Source organism: Dryas octopetala, chromosome 3 (assembly GCF_963921425.1).
Source record: "Dryas octopetala chromosome 3, drDryOcto1.1, whole genome shotgun sequence".
Taxonomy (NCBI): Eukaryota; Viridiplantae; Streptophyta; class Magnoliopsida; order Rosales; family Rosaceae; genus Dryas; species Dryas octopetala.
Window position 1 is genome coordinate 23,077,690 of NC_141368.1, and position 19,782 is coordinate 23,097,471.

General features: G+C 36.0%; 2 protein-coding genes across 2 annotated transcripts; one reads left to right on the forward strand and one right to left on the reverse strand.

The window, feature by feature from the left end:
- Positions 1 to 6,674: 6,674 nt before the first annotated feature.
- On the forward strand, positions 6,675 to 13,077 carry LOC147291860 (phosphatidylinositol 4-phosphate 5-kinase 6-like). The gene is made up of 8 exons (XM_086235505.1): positions 6,675 to 8,400; positions 9,353 to 9,520; positions 9,889 to 10,054; positions 10,519 to 10,635; positions 10,706 to 10,899; positions 11,980 to 12,125; positions 12,216 to 12,294; positions 12,405 to 13,077. The coding sequence occupies exons 1-8, from the start codon at positions 7,280 to 7,282 to the stop codon at positions 12,691 to 12,693; spliced, it is 2,280 nt and encodes a 759-aa protein (XP_086091631.1). The 5' UTR covers positions 6,675 to 7,279; the 3' UTR covers positions 12,694 to 13,077.
- Positions 13,078 to 16,155: 3,078 nt separating this feature from the next.
- LOC147291861 (protein LATERAL ROOT PRIMORDIUM 1-like) lies at positions 16,156 to 19,250 on the reverse strand. The gene is made up of 4 exons (XM_086238020.1): positions 18,474 to 19,250; positions 18,201 to 18,263; positions 17,530 to 17,835; positions 16,156 to 17,091 (listed from the first exon to the last, which is right to left on the reverse strand). The coding sequence occupies exons 1-3, from the start codon at positions 19,039 to 19,041 to the stop codon at positions 17,543 to 17,545; spliced, it is 924 nt and encodes a 307-aa protein (XP_086094146.1). The 5' UTR covers positions 19,042 to 19,250; the 3' UTR covers positions 16,156 to 17,091; positions 17,530 to 17,542.
- Positions 19,251 to 19,782: the final 532 nt, after the last annotated feature.

Here is a 19,782-nt window from a genome sequence, read left to right on the forward strand (position 1 = left end):
AGTTGTGGACTAAATAGCTAGCTGGATAGTTTTACTTTTTCTGCCAAAATATACTTTAGAATTTTTTTCTTTTTCAAAATACTTAGTATGCTACATGCATGGTGTTCGATCACAACTGTTACTTGAAGTCTATGGATGTTGGCTTGCCCTGTTATCCCTAGACAGAAAATTCAATGAACCATGACCTAGCTTAAATTCTTGTCATGTATTCTCTTCACTGGATGTGTGCCAAGTAGGTGTGAGCAGACAAAGGGCTATTTTGTTTGTGACAGCAGTCACCCCAAAAGGGAGACCACTCTATGATTCTATAACATGGTACACATCAAACCAGCAATCAACTTAAATTTGGTGCTTTAATGTGCTGCGTGATCCCTGTCATCACCAATTGCTATATTTATGTTGATGTTGCAACGCCAATGGAATGGCTGTAGAGTTTGTTCCTCTGCACGTAAGTTCGATTCCCCTCCTCTTAAATCTTTAAAAAAATAAAATAAAATAATCATGAAATTTAGACACATATCATGTGTTAACTAAACTGTTATACCAGACATACCACTCAGCTCCACTTTCTCTTGGCAAAAATAGCCCATACAAGTGTTTTTTTATCCAATAGTTTTCAATTTCTGAATGAGTGAATGACTATATATGGACCATTAGGATTTAGACCTACACTTATCCATTTTAGAGTTTATTGATCGAGGGCCCCTTCGATTGTAGCTAGGAGTTGAGGATGTCAAAGTTGACACGTAGGTTATTTAATTTACATCCACATAGAATAGTCACTTTGTATTTTACTATATTAATTAATGTCATTAGTTTTAGTATTAGTGTTGATGAAGGGCTATACGGATTGATGGAAATTAATTTTCTCTCCTCAATCCTCCTTTTGAAGCCTCTTTTAGCCTTTAATTTGATGAAGATGAACATGATATACGTTTAACTCTAATAATGTGTATAGGATAAAACGATTAATCAAAATAAAAATAATATATATATATATAGGAAAAAACGAATAAAGATTGGAAGATATGCATGCACATAGAATGTTCTGTTAGAAAAGAATATTAGAACAAATAGAAATTTTTAGATTTGCTTTGCCTTTGTGTGACCCATCATCGTCATCACCATGTAATAATCAGTGACCTGTCTGAAAGAGGACAAGTGTCACCTTTAAAACCAGCAGGCATGTAATGTATTTTTGTGGGTCCCATGGATTTAGGGTTATAGTGGGGTTTTGACTTTTGAGTCGTCTGACCTCCGAATGAAAGCAGGTTGCACGACTAGGACCGTGAGACGCGTTATACAGTTAAATTAATTTTTCAAGGTGCATTAAGAATTTAAGACCAGGCTATACATTCCCTAATTATTTAAATTATTTTCATTTTTGCTCTTCTTTATTGTATTTTTATATAGAAAATTAGGATTAAACAAATATCAATTATTTTTCAGTAAAGCAGCAAAACACTAATTTTTTTAGTTTAAGTACTAACTTAGAGTAAGACATTTTGGATTAGGTCACAAATCAGTTTGTTATACAGTTGTGACTGTCGAACAGTTACAGTTGTAAGTGTCAAACAGTCACAGCTGTGACTGTTTAAAATTTATAAAAAATCGAAATTTTTAAGATTTTCATACTTTTGATTTAGATTTGGGGGATGAAGTCCTATAACCCAAAGACTAAACATTAAAGTTTAAGCCTTGAAAATATTGAAAAAACAACAAATTAATAAAAAAGTTATGACTGTTAGACAGTCACAGCTCGATATAACCGTGTTTTTTAAAGTCAGTACTTAAACTGAAATTTAGTACCTAAAATGAAATGACATAAATATTTTGGTAGTTAAAATGAAAAAAACATTACAATTTAGTACCTAAAGTCAATGGACCTATTTTTATATTTGGTTCTCTTTTTTTGTGTTTGCTTATTTATTTTCCCAATATCCTTATCACATTCTGCTTCTACCCCTTGAAAGTGAATGCTAAACTTACTTCTCTATAATGTAATTTGGACGGGAAATAGAAAGAGTAATAAACTAATTGGCCATGATAGTTAATCACCCAAAATTCGAGATCAACCTAAAATTTGTGTTCTAACGGTGAGTTTTCCAATGAGTACCCTTGGAGTGGCTTCCATTAGTCATATTCTCTCCATCTAGCTAATGGAGTTGCTCATAGACTAACTCGTTTTTCTATTTATGTTTCGGGATTATATGTGTTTGGCATCATGAGCTCCCTGACTTGATTTAGGACGCTTTGCTAGGACATGCATTTGTAATTCTTCATGAGTTTAATCACTTTAATGGAAATTTGTGTCATTAAAAAAGAAAACCTAAAATTTAATCTCCTCTCTAAATGTCATTTTACACTTTAAAGTAAGCAACCATGTTGGGAATGACATAGAAAATTAGAAAAGGAGATGCCGATCAAAATATAGGAGTTTTCGACATTGAAAACTCTAAAACACTTATTGAAAGTTAGAAACTTTTTGACATCCAAGTTTGAGAATAATAATAATAATAATATATATATATAGACATGGACATATGTACGTATGCTATATATATATATATAGACATAGATATAGACAATTTTTTTGATGGATGGAGTTTGAATGAATATAATTAATATGAGGGATTAATTGTAAAAAAATTTAGTTTAGGGGATAAAGTGCGAATTCCCTCATAGTATGGGAAGATTAATTATAACTAACACTATATATATATATATTTAGAGAGAGAGAGAGAGAGAGAGAGAGAGAGAGAGAGAGAGAGAGAGAGAGAGAGAGAGAGAGCTTAATATCAGTTAATGCGTGAGAGAGAGCTTAGTATCGGTTAACCAAGCATTAATTGTATTCCAAATCAATTAAAGTTGATAATTTGCATGGATACTTTGAGATCTAAAATGGGTTTGTATTTGTTTTCTTGAGTCTTTCAAAAATGGGTTTATATTTGTTTTCTTGAGTGTTTTTGAAAGCCTTATTTACACTGTTACCGCATAAAAGATAGATTTTTTCTTATTTGCTCTTTGAAATTTATAATGTATTACTTTACCATCCGAATTTTATATGTAATTATAAAATAGTTTATTTTGTAAAGCTTATTTACCCAACCGTTAGAAATGCCCATGTGACACTTATGTGTCTAATTTTTTTTGTCATTTTCGTCACATCATTTGCTAAGACTGACAACTTGCCATATGGACAAAAATATATTTAAAAACTATAATATTTTTAAAAAGTTAATCAAATTATAAATTGAATTAAGAAAAAAAGACCAAATAAATTAAAATAAAAAACTATCACACCCACCCTCTCATTCCCCTACCAAACCCACCATCCTGCCCTTCCATCGTACTCATTGCTAGCGACCCCTCTCTTCCATTAGGGTTGTTGTTATTGACTACCAAATTGCAATTACAACACAGTACTTTTTTTTTTAATCTAAGTTAAACAATAAATACTAAAAGTGTTACAACCACATTTTTATATTACTAAATCTCTGACAAGTTTAGTTATATGTTTAGTATTTTTTGTGCATGGTATGATAATTTTATGAGTAATATTATGATATGTTTTACGCCCTTTAAAAAAAACAATATTATTATGGGAAAAAAAAACCATATTATTGAATAAGTGTTTTTTATAGATTTTTCATCCACAATTTTTTAGATTTGTTTTTTGGTAAATAAGTTCTAAGAGTAGGAATAACATATGTCATAAATAATTAGTACGAAATGCTAAATTCAAATTATTTGAAAACTTGAATTTATCATTATTTCGATAACTTGTATTTTTCATATTCTTACAAATTCCATGTTAAAAAAATTATACCTAAAAATTTTTATTGCCTTAGTTTCCAAGTTCGACATCCAACATTGACTAAAAAATGCTTTAGAGCTAATCAGTTAGTAAGATAATACGATGCTAACCACCATTTTGGTCCTACTAAACAATGTAATCTTATAATTCAAATCGTTCGTTTTTTAGGTCCACATTTAAAGATCAATCTTGCAAAAAATCAACTAAATCAGAAATCATTTAGCCATTTGATTATTATCAAAGTTATTTTAATGTTTAATTGAAGAACTTGTGTTCGTCCATTTATTTGAACACAATTAGCTTATTAATAGTTGATTAAATGATTTTCGATTTGATTGATTTTTTTTAAATGATGATTTGTGAATTGGAAGCTAAGAAATGGACAGTTCAGATAATGAGACAACGTTGAACCCAAAAGAGTGGTTAGCGTCGTATTATCTTAGTACCTGGTTAACTCTGTAACACTCTTCACATTTACTAGTAAATCACTTACTAGAAATGAACTATGAGTATCTAAAAATCTAAAAATTAGGAGCACTTTAATACGAAGTTAATACGAAGCTAATTACTTTTTTGTGCACACCACTCGTTGTACTCTCATAATTAGGGCTGGTATTGGATTGGTAACCGATCTGACAACTTCCAACCGACCAATTGACCTAGGTTATTATGAATACCAAAATGCTAGCCGATGCCGATCCGACGGTTGTCGATTATTGACTATGTCAGAGGCGGTTGGTTTTGGTTAGTGGAAGTCGATCGCAGTCAGATTTGGTTGGCCGGAATAGAGGGAGGCATAAGTCGATCTGGAAGGGTGTCTCGGGTGGTCGTGGTGGTGGGGGAGGTCTGGAAGGGATGTTGATCGAAGTGGGCTTTGGTTTTGGTAGGTGGAAGTCAAAGTCAAATTTGGCTGGCTGGAATAGACGGAGGTATAGGTCGATCTGGAGGGGTGTCTTGGGTGGTGGGGGAGGTCTAAAGGGGATGTCAATTGAAGTGGGCTCGGGTGGTGGTGAGAGTGTGAGAGTTGTGAGAGAGACTGAGACTGAGAGTGAGAGGAATGCAGAGAAACAAAGAGGTTTGAGACAAAGATGCAGAGATCGGTCGATTCGGTCAGAATGCCAGTTATAGAAACTAGAACCAGCTCGACACCGACTGAGGTCGATCGGTAGGAAATCCAACCGGCAACCGAGCTTCTACTGAAAACCACAAAAATTGACAAACTGAAGTCGGTAGACGGTTCAAAAATACCAACCTTACTCATAATACAATCTGTCCATTTTTTAAACCTCGTTTCAAAGATCACCTTCATAAAAAATCAACCCAATCGAAAGTCTTATAGAAATTTGATTATAATTACAATTATTTGAATGTTTTTATCGAACCATTGTGTTCGTTTATTTATATGATTACAATTAAATGTTTAAATAGTTTCCGATTTGGTTGATTTTTTTTATTTTTTCTTATAAAGATGACCTTTGAAGTAAGACCTAAAAAATGACTTATTCGGATTATGAACTTTTTTTAATAGAAATTTAAGATTAAATGTTAAATATTAATAGTTTTTCAGCAAAACAGAAAGACAATAATTTTTTTTAGTTCAGGTACTAACCTAGAGCAAGACATTTTGGATTAGGTCATAAATCAGTTTGTTATATAGTTGTGATTATCGAACCGTCACAATTGTGACTATTTGAAATTCATAAAAATTTAAAGTTTATAAGAGTTTAATGTTTTTTATTTAGGTTTGGGAAATGAAGTCCTATAACCTAGAGACTAAATATTAAAATTTAAGTCTTGCAAACACTGAAAAAATAACAAATCAATAAAAAGTTGTAACTGTTAAATAGTCACAGCTCAGTAGAACCATATTTTTTAAAGTTGATACATAAACTGAAATTTAGTATCTAAAGTGAAATGACATAAATATTTTAGTAGTTAAAATGAAATAACATTGAAATTTGATACCTAAAGTCAACGGACTTTAAAAAAAAAAATTCAAATTATGAAATTACAACGTGTGGTTGGCCCAAAATAGTTATTAGCTTCATATTAACTTACTACTAACCAGTCACATTTCTAGCAATTATGATCTAAAACATGGATAAAATGTCTTCTATTGATTACCATTAAATTCAATAGTTAATTACTCCCGAGGGAAAAAATGGCCTTACATTAATTAGAAATAAGCTAATGGACATTTTCTCGACATTCATCAGTGTAAAAAGAACACCGAGTGCTCAACATATGCATATACAGTTTGAGCTTATGTGCAGGTGCATCTATAGTTTTGAGCACAGATTTGCAATGCATCTACGTAGTTTTGAGCTTGGATTTGCCGATGCATCTGTAGCTTCATCTGCAACTTTGAGCAGGCTGGATTTTGGGTTAGGGATTCTAGTACTTTTGTCGTGGAAATTATAGCACCCTAAATTTGAACGGCTACTAATTGCTATTTATCGGCTAAAAATAGGCAGTTAGTTGAGTTTTTTTTTTTGGCCATTAGTTAGTTGAGCTTAACTACACTGAACTGTATGCTTTTTTGAGCCATCAATATCTGAAGAAAGTCAAGAAACTAATGGTAATTAAAATATTAAGTCAATTTATGGTTAGAAAAGATAATTGACCTTCGGTCCAATGGTATGATGTGGGCTAGAAAGCATAATTAAACAGGAGGAATTCCGGAATTTGCGAATAATTAGAATTATATGAAAAAGAAAGGACACAATTGCAAAAGCAGCTGTACTGAAGATGGTGTTAAGGCAAAAACTAAAAAACATGGTAATAAAAAAAAATAAAAAAAAATAAAACTAAAATTAGTAGGAGCATTTGGGGTTTAGTCTGATTGAGACACTAAAAATGGCAAACATTTCACCACCACCATTCTTTTCTTCCCTCCTCCAACTGTTTGGTCTGTTAGTGGTTCTCGGAGCCGAAACCGGAATCAAGGACCAATGTGTTGAATCCTTTGTTCAAACCCAACCAAGCAAGAAAAAAAAGAAAAAAAAAAAGAAAAGAAAGACAAAAATCACCAGAAACAAAGAAAACGCCAGTCATTGGTACCAGCCGAGCCCTTTCGCTTTCCCCATCAATCAAACAGTTCATTTTGTTTTCTGGGTTTTTTCTTACTATTTTTAAAATTTTTCAAAATCTGGAATACCCAGTTCACAAAACCAAAACTCATAGAACCCTCAAAAAACAAAACCCAGATTTGCTGTTTTGTTTTTTGTTTTGTATTGTATTGAGTCCCTCCATTCTTCACTCTTCTGGGTTTGTACAAAAAATGGTTCCTCTGGTATGCTTTTGAAGGATATACATTGTATGTAAGAGATATAAACAAGGCAAAACGAGAAGGTTTTTGATCTGGGTATTAATGGATGACGGTGAATAGTGAAGAGGAATGTGAGGAAGGTGAAGAGAGAGAGAGAGAGAGAGGGGTCACCATAGGGTGGTTTTAGAGAGATAATGAGCAAAGAGTTCAGATTCATTTTGAAGGCCTTTGAAGCAACCGTGTGTAAACCAAAAACTGCTGGAAAGAAAAGGGCAAACCCCTTGTTTACAACAATGTCTGTAGCTCCTGCAGATGATGAGCCTGGTGAAATCTACCATGCTGAGAAGGTCCTCTCCAATGGGGACTTCTATACAGGCGAATGGGTTGACAACTATGCACATGGCCAAGGTAAGTACTTGTGGACAGATGGGTGTATGTATGTTGGTGAATGGCAAAAAGGCAAGACAGCCGGTAAAGGCAAATTTAGCTGGCCTTCCGGTGCCACTTATGAAGGTGAATTCAAGAATGGGTATATGGATGGCAAAGGGACTTATACAGGTGCTTCAGGAGATACCTACAGAGGTTCATGGGTTATAAATTTGAGATATGGTCAAGGGACTAAGAGCTTTGTCAATGGGGATTACTACGAGGGTGAATGGCGCCGCGGGTTGCAGGATGGCCAGGGGAGGTATCAGTGGAAAAATGGGAACCATTATATAGGCCAATGGAGGAATGGAATGATTCATGGGAATGGGACTTTGATTTGGAGCAATGGAAATAGGTACGATGGGTCTTGGGAAGAAGGTTTGCCTAAAGGAAATGGCACCTTTAGGTGGGCTGATGGGAGTTTCTATGCGGGTGTTTGGAGTAAGGAGTCAAAAGATCAGAATGGGACTTATTACCCTGCAGGGTCCTTTGGTGGTAATGTGGATTGGGATCCTCAGGAGGTGTTTGCAGTGGACTTGAATGATTGCAAGATATGTCCGGTCGAGAGCATTTCAATGTTCCCTTCACAGAAGATACTGAATTGGCCTGGAATGGAAGGCGAGTTGAACAAGCAGCCTAGTTCGAGGCTTAGGAAACCCTCTGAAGGGAGGGTGAGTAATTATAGTAGGGAATCCAACTGTGATAGCACTTATGATGGTATTGTTAGGACTTCAAGAGATGGAAGTGAAGCATTTGAGCTCGAAGGTTCGGTTGCCAAGGGGAATAGACACCACCAGGTTAGATTTCAACCAATGAAGAAACAAGGGGTAACAATATCTAAAGGGCATAAGAACTATGAGCTTATGCTTAATCTGCAGTTGGGGATCAGGTATTCATGATTTGTTGGTTTTATTCTGCCCTTTATCTTCTTCTCATTCCTGTGCTTTTGATTTTAATATTTTGTCCTGCAAGTATATTTTTGAGATAAAATGAGTTGTAAGAGAAAGCATGTTCCCCATTGAACAGGGTTCCCTTCTGTGCCATAAATATCAAGTACAACGCTTGAATGGGAGATAATATTTCTTAATATGGTTTCTAAAATAGATACATCAATCATTATTCTGTGACAAAGGTTCAATAGAAGCCTTTTAGTTGCTTGGTACCCATCACTTATCCTTAATGCTTATTCATCTCTGTTAACGCCTTCCAGCTTAGCTTAATATGATCTCCCATTACGGTTCATGTTTTAGATTTTCAGTATATGCACTTCACTCCAATGTGCTAAAAGCTTATTGGAGCTCTCTTAGTCAAAGAGTTAGGAGGCTTGTGAAATTTCTCTACATATCTTCTTTCACCAACTGCTCATATTGTTTGGTTCCTTTACAAGTTTGTGAGACCAAAATGGCAGAAAGGAAAAACGAGGATGACATTAGATTATGTTACACTTCTACTCCTTTGCCAATTAAGGAAAATGGAAAAACAACTAAATGATCTTGGAATTGATCCCTAGGGGTAACCCAGGGAGGGCAATCTCCCTTGTTTCCACTAAGGTGGTCATGGTTCTGCCATGGGAACCTGCTGCTCTACCTAGAATAACGATCTTCGAAGGATTGTTATTATAAAAATTTGTCACTACTCTACATGTACATTTTTTCTTTTAATAGCTTCTGGTATATCAGAACTGACAATATCCAACTCCTTTCCTCTTGTGAAGTGAAAAGGTATCCACTAAGGATATGAAATTCTTTCCTATCTGAAATATGAATATTTGAAATTTAGAAATCTATATCCATGAGTGAACTCTTCATTGCATGTAATTGATTTCTTGTGCCATAGCACAGACATTCTGTTGGGAGGCCTGCTCCAACTACATCCCTTGATCTGAAGACTTCAGCATTCGATCCCAGAGAAAAAGTTTGGACAAAATTTCCCCCAGAAGGATCCAAGTACACTCCACCCCACCAGTCATGCGACTTCAAATGGAAGGATTACTGCCCTGTGGTTTTCAGGTATGTCCTACAAAAGTTTCTTATGCAATAGATCATCCTTCTCCAGCTAAGCAATTTACTATCAGTTGTATGTCACTGATAGGGCTGTGGTTAGTCATGTGGTAAAGTAGTTGTTGGATTTTGATTCATACAATACTGGAACTACCATCTTGGGGGCACAAAGAGTTTGACCATCAACTCAGTCTCTTATTTATATGACTGATAAAATCAGACTTGCTAAATATGACTTGCTCTTCTTGTATGATAGAACATATCATTATTTTACCACACTACTAACATATCATTATTTTACATTCGAAACTCTCCAATTCTCAACTTCTCATTGAAACATACATAGGTTATTGATTCTTCCTATTTATTATCTTCAGGACTCTCAGAAAATTGTTTAAGGTAGATCCAGCAGATTACATGATATCAATATGTGGAAAGGATGCCCTTCGAGAGCTCTCGTCCCCTGGAAAGAGTGGAAGCTTCTTTTACCTGACCAACGATGACCGGTACATGATAAAGACCATGAAGAAGGCAGAAACTAAAGTAAGTTTTATTTTTATTTTCTTTTTCCCCCTTTCCTCCCCTGCTTCCTGCTCTGTTTGGAGATAGATATGTAGCTCCACATCTCTTTTTAGATTCTATGAGTCCTATATGTGACCCCCCCCCCCTGCGATTGCTAGTGACCATTTATGCCTCAACTTGTGATTACATAATCTTAGTTTTTTCTTTCACAGTTCGACTACAATGATCAACTCTAGCTGATGATTCTTGAATTAAACCATAACAAAATAAGTTTCTGTACCTTGTACTGATTTCTCTGTCTGAAATTCATGTTTGTGCCATTCTACGATTCCATCATTATCATGAATTTGTTGCTGCCACTACTATTTGCATTAGTCATTAGTCATGACATCCTTCCCTATTAGTACCTAACTGAATTCTGATTTCATCCTTTTATTTTCTGCACTAAATAATGTTCTGATCTCAACTGGTCAACACCATTACAGGTGCTTATAAGAATGCTTCCCGCTTACTATAATCATGTTCGAGCCTTTGAGAATACTCTGGTCACCAAATTTTTTGGTCTTCATTGTGTAAAATTAACAGGGGCTGCCCAAAAGAAGGTAATGATTTGGGGTATTGAACCCTTAATTGAATTCTCAACTTATGATTCATGAACTTTATAACTTCCAGGTGCGATTTGTCATAATGGGGAATCTATTTTGCTCTGAGTACGCCATTCACAGGCGGTTCGATTTAAAAGGCTCTTCCCTTGGCCGAACAACCGATAAACCTGAATCAGAAATTGATGCTACAACAACTCTTAAAGATCTTGATCTTAATTATGTATTTAGGTTGCAGAAGGTTTGGTTTCAAGAGTTCTGCAGGTATATTTTTAATCTCTTTTCTCTCTCTCCCCCTCTCTCCTTTATGATTCTTTTATTGTACTCTACGAACTCTTTTTGGTTAGGATGAGGAATCAAAGATTATATATGAAAGTTCCCTTTCCTCATAATATAATCTTATAGTTGTGATTTGTGAATGAATAGCTAGATTGAATCACCATCATAACTCGTAAGATTGATACATATTTTGCAACCTCTATATCATTTCTCTCATACTGACTGCTCAATGGGAGGAGGTATTTGATTAGAAAAAATAGTTCTTCAGTCAATGTGGTTACATGTTTGAATTCTATTTTGCTCTTCTATTATGAACAATCATGCATGTTTAGCAAGATTCCTTGGTCTTAAAGTAGCTGCTAAAGCTCATTCTTCAGGTTTTATTAGCTTAGGTTATTCTCAAAACTTGAAAGTAACTAATGCCTGATTTTAAGAAAAAGGAATGGTTGATTGAGTTGGTCGAGTTTATGATGTTAAATACTTTGTTGAGGAAATATTTGGATCATAGTCAAAACTTTTTATTTTTTAGAAAGGAAACTTAAAACCATGTAAAACAGCTCAAAAGAAACAGTACAAGCAAAGTGGACAAGAAGTCAAACAAACACCTCACATCCAAATACACAAGAAAACAAAAAAAACATGAGAAATTGGTCTATGAACTCAGTACAAAACCAAAACAAAAAGTAAATGCTGCTTTCGAATAAAAAATAATGCATAGAAGGATAACTCCCTACAATCAATAGAAACGGAAGCCCAAAGAAATGACCAAAATCCGACTTTATCCCAAACTTCCTCCACCCTCCCCCTCTACAATCTCCAACATGCTACCATATAAAAGTATACTCTCATTTTTTCTTTTTTCTTAACTTTAGCACAACATGTATGCACATCTATTTGCAGTCATTGTGGCTTAGAAACTCAATCTAGCAATATTTTTTTGTCAGTTCCTTAGACGATTAAGTTACTAATTTTAGGTTTTGTTTCTCTTTTTGCACCAAGCATGTCTGTAGAAAAGAAGCATCATATGTCTTGATAAATAAAATGATTAAATTCCAATAAGTGCAGGCAAGTGGACAGAGATTGCGACTTTCTTGAACAGGAACGAATAATGGACTACAGTCTTTTGATTGGCCTTCACTTCCGAGAAACTTCATGCAGGGAACCACCCCTCACACATTCGGACCGTGCATCTGGAGCTTACACTCCTCCTGGTTATTTCTAGTCATTTTCATTTACTTATCCATCTCATAAATTCAATGCTAAGCCCCTCTGAACAGATGGTATATGTTCTGAACTTGCAGGAAACGGAGACCCTGACAACGAAGGAGCCCCTCGCCTTTCTAAAGTTGAAATGGATCGGCTTCTTTCTGACCCATCCCGGTAAATATGAATCCACTAACATAGTGGCAAATTTTCATCTTTTCAAGAAGTCCCCAGTAATAGCTTATTGATTAATCAATTTATTTGATTTCTTATTGCATTTCTTTCAGGTGGTCTTCTATTAGATTAGGTATTAATATGCCAGCATGGGCTGAAAGGACAATGCGAAAAAGTGATTGTGAGGCTCAGTTGGTTGGAGATCCAACTGGAGAATTGTATGATGTCATCCTGTTTTTTGGTATAATTGACATACTACAGGACTATGATATCAGCAAAAAGCTTGAGCATGCATACAAATCATTCCAATATGACCCAACTTTAATCTCTGCTGTTGATCCAAAGCAATACTCAAGACGCTTTCGTGCTTTCATCTTCAGAGTATTTGTAGAAGACACATAACGGTAGAGTTTGACCCAAAATTTTAACTTGAAGTTGGCAGTCATCCATGTATAGTCAATCTCTAGTGGAAATGGCAATGCTTACTAGCAGAAGCATCAGTTTGGTCATTGACATGGTCATTGAGGTTTGAATAGTGGCTGCCAGGGGAACATGCTTTGGCATATTTGTTGTTGCATTTTTCCCCAGTGTCACACATCTCTTTTAATTTATAGTCACAGATATATGATATGTTCTGGTTATAGATTAAAGTTGTAACCAGAGTTACTCGAGCCTTTTGGAATTGTAAATGAAAAGAAAGAAACCAAAAGGTGTGGACCTACAGTGGATGTGATTCTTTTTGTATAAAAATTTGTTGTGCCCAGGTGAGGTGTCTCTGGGATTTCAACATTGAATGAAAATGTACAGGAGGTGAATGGACAAACTTTAGTTTATCATGCCTAAACAATGATTGACTTTTTTGTTCTTTTAGCTTTTCAGTTTAAGTTGTTTTGGGATGTGATTCTTGTGTCATGCCCTGAATCAAGCAACAGTATATTTTGGTCTGTTCTGAGCCTTCAGACTTTCTCTGCAGGGGATCATCTCTGGAATGCTGCTCATTGATTAAAAGAGGGAAGGAACTATTTTACTAAGAAAGGGGAAAAGGGTTCATAGTAATAGTTAGGGCTGGGTTTATTTGCCGACTTACCGAAAAATACCGACTTCCGACCCGATCCGATACCGACGATTCGGTATTTGTTCTTCCATTTTCGGTTTCGGCCACCGACCGATCTGTGCCGGCAATATTCGGAGTCGGAGCTGGTATTGAAATACCCACACCGGTGGTATTCCGATACCGAAACAATACCGAGCACATCTCCATTCTCCTCTACAATCTCCTCGTCGGTGGCCTCTCTCCTTTGCAATCTCCTTGCCGGCCTCTCACCTCTGCACAACTCTTCGCCGGCTTGAGAGGAAATGAAGAGATTTTTACAAACGTTTACATCCCGTTTTGTTTATGTGGCACAATAGTCAAGGCAATTTTCTAGTACAGTAGGAAGATAGGGATTGACTGAAATAAATGTTAAACTTAAAGTTTCTTTTGGGAAACATAAAACAGGATGTGGCTCAAGAGTCAAGGCCCTATATTATTTAGTTTTATTTATTGCCTTTTCTAGAAAATTGGTCCAGTTGTTGGGAACTTGGGATAGTGTTTTAGTGTTTAGGCGTGCACTGTGTACTGTGTTTTTTCATATTCTGCAACTTTACTGTCCTCTTTGTAACCTCTGCAACTTTACTTTCCTCTTTGTACTGTGTTTTTTCATATTCTGCTATTTTGCTATTTTCTTTCTGTTTGTTCTTCTTCGTATTTTGGTTTTGTGATCTCCCTCTTCGATCCACTTCCTCCAGAAACCAGCTACCCAGCACCTCTCTCTCTAGTGCTTAGTTGCTTACTGTCGAGAGATTGAGAGTGAAGCTGGCTGCTTACTGTTCGGTATTACCAATACCATCCGAAACCGTATAATACCGTACCGCACCAATAATTGCGGTTACCACATTCCGGTGGTACGGCATCGGAGCCGAAAAGAGAGGTTCCGATCTCCATCGGTCGGCAGGCGGTATTAAAGGTTCGGTACGGTTACCGTACCGTTCCCACCCCTAGTAATAGTTAATGCGTGATAGAAAAGGATGGAAGAACAACTAAAGTCCTGTTAAGCTATGATTTAAAAATGAAATTTGCAGTATAAGCCCATTCCTTTCATATTTGCTTTGCCGGTAGACTTGCATTAGCCGGCCCAATGGTTAGCCCATGGACCTGAGAATTCTCGGCCCATGGGTAGGGCCTGGTAGACTTTAGTTTCTCAAGGTCTGGCTTGCCCACCTCTTAAGGCTAAAATGACCCGGGGCTGCACTAGGCCTGGGTCAAGCATGTTCGGGCCGGGATGACCCTATATCACGCTTAATATTGAGTGTTCAATATAACATTTGGGCCCAACTCTAAAAAAGAATATAAGGTGTCTATAGAATCTCAAAAAGTGGATCCCACTCTAATAGCTCCAAATAATTAAATACATACATTAAGATACGAAAGCTTCTTATTCCACAACGTAACACAACATATTCATTAAAAAAAAACCCAATAAAATTTTTAATCAACATTGATGTCATATTTTAGCAACAAATTTTATAGCTTATATAAGACAATTATAAAGAAAATATTGATATAAGAATGAAATAATTTAAAATCTACAATGGCAACAAATGTACGAAGTAAAGTGTAGAATAAAACTGTACTATACAAAATATTAGATGTTACTTTTGATTATAAAATGGAGAAAGAAAGGGGAAAAAACAACTATTAGTCTATTGATATTTGTCTTCATAATGTTCAAAGGTTCCAAATTTGAAGCTCATTCCTCGATATAAAAATGAAAAAAACAAAAAAAAAACAAGCAAGATATCATGAGAAATTATTGTGTATGATCGTAATACCACGTCATCGTGGCATGATGACGTAGTGTTACCAATTCACTCAAATTATAACATGTGTATAATTATTAATTTCTAAAATCCTAAAATCTAGGAAAAAAAACCCTTAAAATTGTCCACGTGTTATAATTTGAGTGGATTGGTAACACCACGTCATTATGTCACGTGGTGTTACAGTCAGATACAAAAATTTTTCAGATATCGGATAGTAAAATGTTTGTAGGGCAGGTATATGATGCATGACTAACAAAGGAAAGGAAAATTTTCGGGTTTAAATGAACCAAGAATTAGCTTAATTCCTCTGTGCATTTGATTTAATTTTATGTTTCTTTTTTCACTCTAGGGCAGGTTTATGATGCATGACTCATGATTTTCACTTGACTGTCAGTCATGCCTTTGTGGGACTTCTATAACAAGTGCCCTTGCCTTTCTTAAATCCAAAAATAAAAATAAAAAAGTCTCTTGATTTATGTTGTGGTTACAGTGTTCCCATTGAATGTAAATCATACAGACCTTTGTTACTCTTGTTTATTCTGTTAATGATCACCAGAACAGTTTTATAACTATTTTGTAGATTGGACAGAACGATTCCATCGTGGGGCATCCGCACTTCTTAGTCACTGAAACAGTTCCTATACCTGGTTTGAACAGCATTTGTATTAATACAAGTCACTTCTAGCTTGAAGGTCTGAACCTTCTCAAATATTGGGAAATTTAATATACCCCTTCACTGGTCATTTACCATTAATAAACTCAGAACTATTATGTTGAACGAACAATACATACTATTTACCATTAATATATTTCTAGTGGTTTACATGCTATTTATCATCACACCCAAAGTCTCTCTCACCTTCCCCTCTTAAGGGTTTGGGACTCCTTTGTAACCAAAAGAAAAACAAAAAACAAACAGTTCAAGCTCTACAAGCTCTACATGCCATTAGAAGTTGCTATCAAGTCCCACATGAGTGTATGACAGAGACTAATATGCTTTTTCTGAAGCCCTAATTGGTGGATCTCATCCATCATCTTTCTTTCTTTCTTCTTGTCCATAGGGAGTCAATCAACAGATAATATTTTCTAGAGAGTATAACATCATGTATCAGCAAGTCATTTCTGTGTCCCAATGAATGTAGAAGATGCATTGCATCTACTCAAAATCCACAATTTCTATGCCCCACAAATAGGCCCATATTGTTGATGTCCCAATGAAGGTACAGATACAAATGGTGTTCAATTACATTAAAAAACTACCTGCACCAACAAAGTTTTAACAGCTGAAAAAATGGACTGCTGGGTGCATAAGCAAATCTAGACCATGTGTGCCTTCTATACTAAATTCTCAATTGCAGCAGATTTAAGGATGTAGTTTGGTGCTTTCAAGAAGAGCAGCACAACTGGTTTCTGCAATGTTTGTGAAACCAATTATCCAAATATAAAGCAGTATGCCACCAACAAGTTAGCAAGAAAGGTCAACACATAACATAATCGGAATTTGTAGCAGAGGCAGTGCTATATTGGGGGTGAGGGCAGGGTTTGGAGGAGTCGTTCTGCTTTTAATATGCTAACAAGTAACAACCCAAATGATAATTTTACATGAGTTGCAACATGCTTAATTCATAGAGGATACGTGTGAACATATTCAGGAAAGTAATAGTGGAGAATTGGATGAAAAATGTACAACTAGCCCCCCAAACTACATTTGGTTTACAGCCAAAGAAAGTCAATCATGCATAAGCTCATGACTTAATGTCTTTGAGTACACAGTGGAAATGGCATGCCTTTTCTTTTGTCATTGATGGGCAGAGACATTGCAACAGTGAATCACACTTGCCTATGTAGGTTCACTCCAATTCTTCGTTTGATTTCATAGCAGTTGTTCTAGGAGATCATGAATTTTCTTTCCTGCTTCAATTTCTTGACCAGAAAGAACTGCAAAATTCGCATTCACAGTATTCACTCATGGTATTTGATGATGGACCGGAAAATGATAAAATCTAACAAATAATGCAGTTGTAAAAAACGATAGACCCAGTCGAAAAAGTTTGGAAGAAGGTGAATTATGCTTCTATTTTGCAACAAACAAGAGGGTGTAAACAATGTAGAAATGCTTCTATTTTGCTACTGGCCTGGAAATGCACAACAATGTGGAATTTCGTCATCCAAGATTTAGACATTTCAAATAAATTTTATCTTAGTTCTAAATTGATTCAATATAGAGATATGAATAGCTCAGTTATTAAAGAAGGAACCACGAAGCAAGTATCAACAACAAGCCAGCAACCAGTTTTATCAAGGGAATGCTAATCAATGTAGTTCACTCTAATACTCATAAAGAAGTTGATAAATATATATAGTCATTGACCATACCGTTAAACAATCTTCAGCTGGTGGAGGCAAGACAGGCATTGGATAGAGGCACAGTTGGAGAAGAAGAAGAGGTTCCATTCCTTTGGTTTGCACCACTTCCCAAATCTAATTTTGAAATACATGGGAATTCATTGTTCTTATCAACTCCATGATCATAAAGCAACCCTTTGAATACATGGCCACTAATTTTCACAGTAGCCTGGTAGGCAAGCTCAGCTGCACCATTACTAATGGCAGTGACTCTATGGCACCTGAAAACCGCCGGTGCACGAACTTTATCCGGTAACGACTGTTTGAAATTCCCATCTGTAAATTAGCATAAACCAAGTTAACTTAGCCTCTCAATTCCACATAAGAACCATTTTGAAATAAAAATTGTTAAAGAAGTTTATATATACCCCTCAAGAAACCCAATTCACTTTTTTCAAAGATTATATAATTGCTTTACCATTTTGAAACACAAAAATATGAAACATTAACAACAATCAATGATCATTCTCTGTTTACATCATAATAGATCATTCATTCCTTGCATCAAATTAGATGATCAAAACCTATATTACTTTGCTAAGTAATTCTCATTATATTATAACAGCAAAACAAAAAACAATTCTAATAAAGAAATTATGAGAGAGAGAGAGAGAGAGCAGCTTGGGGACTAGAGGCTGTACTTGCATTCTGTGATGGCACCACAACTCTTGGTCTTTTGGCAACAGAAGAAGACCCAGAAGAACCTGCAGTCAAGGATGTTGATGACTTTTGCATAAGTCCTGAGATTTCCCCCCTCTAATGGAAATTTTTTACTTCCTAATTTAATTATTAGGCTAATCTCTTCCTTAATTTACTTCTTCATTTGTTACATAATACTAATCACATGCACACATATGAATGAAAAAAATTCATTATTTACAAAGTGCTTTTAGAACCTTCACCAGCACCAGCACCAGCACCAGCAGCAGAAGCAGAAGCTGTGACCACCATTTGCCGCTCTCGCCGCCTCGCCGCTGGGACCCACGTGCTCCTCACGTGAGTAGAGCAGTCATAGCCACGTCCTCTGCAGCAAGTCCTGCACCTGCTGTACTCACAATCCTTCTTTGCCCTGTTTCCACAGTCCTTGCAAGCCGTCACACCATCACCACCACCACCACCACCTTCATTGTTATTTACATTATTGCCATCGCATTCCGCCACAACTTGTTCACGCCCAGCACCATGGTTCCCAAAATTGAGCATGTCCTGCTTAGAAGGGTTCAGTTCCTGGCATTTCCTGAGGCCCCAATAATGGGAATTGTCAGAATTGCCCTCGGCTGGTGTTGGTGCATGTGGGGGGACACATGGGGTTGCAGTGAGGAGTGGGAAGAAGCCAAGGCCAACACCAAGAGCTGTTGTTGTGGAGGAAGGTAGAGGGGGAGTTGGGTGGTGGTCAGATGAAATGGGTTGGTTTTGTTGATGGTGCAAAGAAGAAGAAGAACGAGTGGGAGCAACGAGGAGGATGTCTCTCAGACCCAACATGGTTCATATCAATTGGTTTGCTGGTGGTGGGATTTGATGTTGTCTTTTTTGGTGTACGAGTTGTTGTTAATGTGGAGTTTGTGCACTCTGCTTCAGTGCTTGTGCTTTGTGTGTATTCTCATGTTTATGGAGGAACCAATGGGAATAAGCAACTCAGGAAGGAGAGTTGATGGTCAATTTTAAAGCCACTTTTGAGAGAGAGAGAGAGAGAGAGAGAGAGAGAGAGAGAGAGAGAGAGAGAGAGAGCTGGTTTTGTTTTGAGGAGATGGACTGAACTCTGGAGATTCTGCTATGAACTCACTTAATAATAATAAATGATTTTTTGTTGGAAAATAGAAATGGAAAAAACCAAGGCAATTTTTGGTAAACAAAACAAAGACAGTATCTACACAATCAGACGAATGCTTTTTTCCCAGAACTAACTTGGGGGATGAATGATTGAAAGGGCAGTACAACACTAGGCACACATTGTCTTGCTGATTGCTACAAAGTGTGACAAATTATCTTCATATTAAGCGAGAGGATGGGTTACATATAATAAAACTTAGTAGATTAGTACATTACTTAGATGAAACAAAATGTAATACTTTCTTATAAGTATTTTATTATTTTAATTCTTTTATTTTAAAAAAAATTTTAATTTAAGACTTCTTCAATGGGAAGAGAAATATTACTAAATTATAAAATAATATAAGTGAAGTATGCTCATGAGAAAAGTTTAATAAGGTAACCGTCTTAAGC

Bases quoted from the DNA above. Each gene is read 5' to 3' on its own strand.
- LOC147291860 (XM_086235505.1), top strand. From the start codon at position 7,280: ATGAGCAAAGAGTTCAGATTCATTTTGAAGGCCTTTGAAGCAACCGTG. The intron at 8,401-9,352 runs GTATTCATGATT...GCCATAGCACAG, and splicing joins AATCTGCAGTTGGGGATCAG to ACATTCTGTTGGGAGGCCTG. The intron at 12,126-12,215 runs GTTATTTCTAGT...CTGAACTTGCAG, and splicing joins TGGAGCTTACACTCCTCCTG to GAAACGGAGACCCTGACAAC.
- LOC147291861 (XM_086238020.1), bottom strand. From the start codon at position 19,041: ATGTTGGGTCTGAGAGACATCCTCCTCGTTGCTCCCACTCGTTCTTCT. The intron at 18,264-18,473 runs GTGCTGGTGCTG...CCTTGACTGCAG, and splicing joins TGCTTCTGCTGCTGGTGCTG to GTTCTTCTGGGTCTTCTTCT. The intron at 17,836-18,200 runs GTACAGCCTCTA...GCTAATTTACAG, and splicing joins GGTGCCATCACAGAATGCAA to ATGGGAATTTCAAACAGTCG.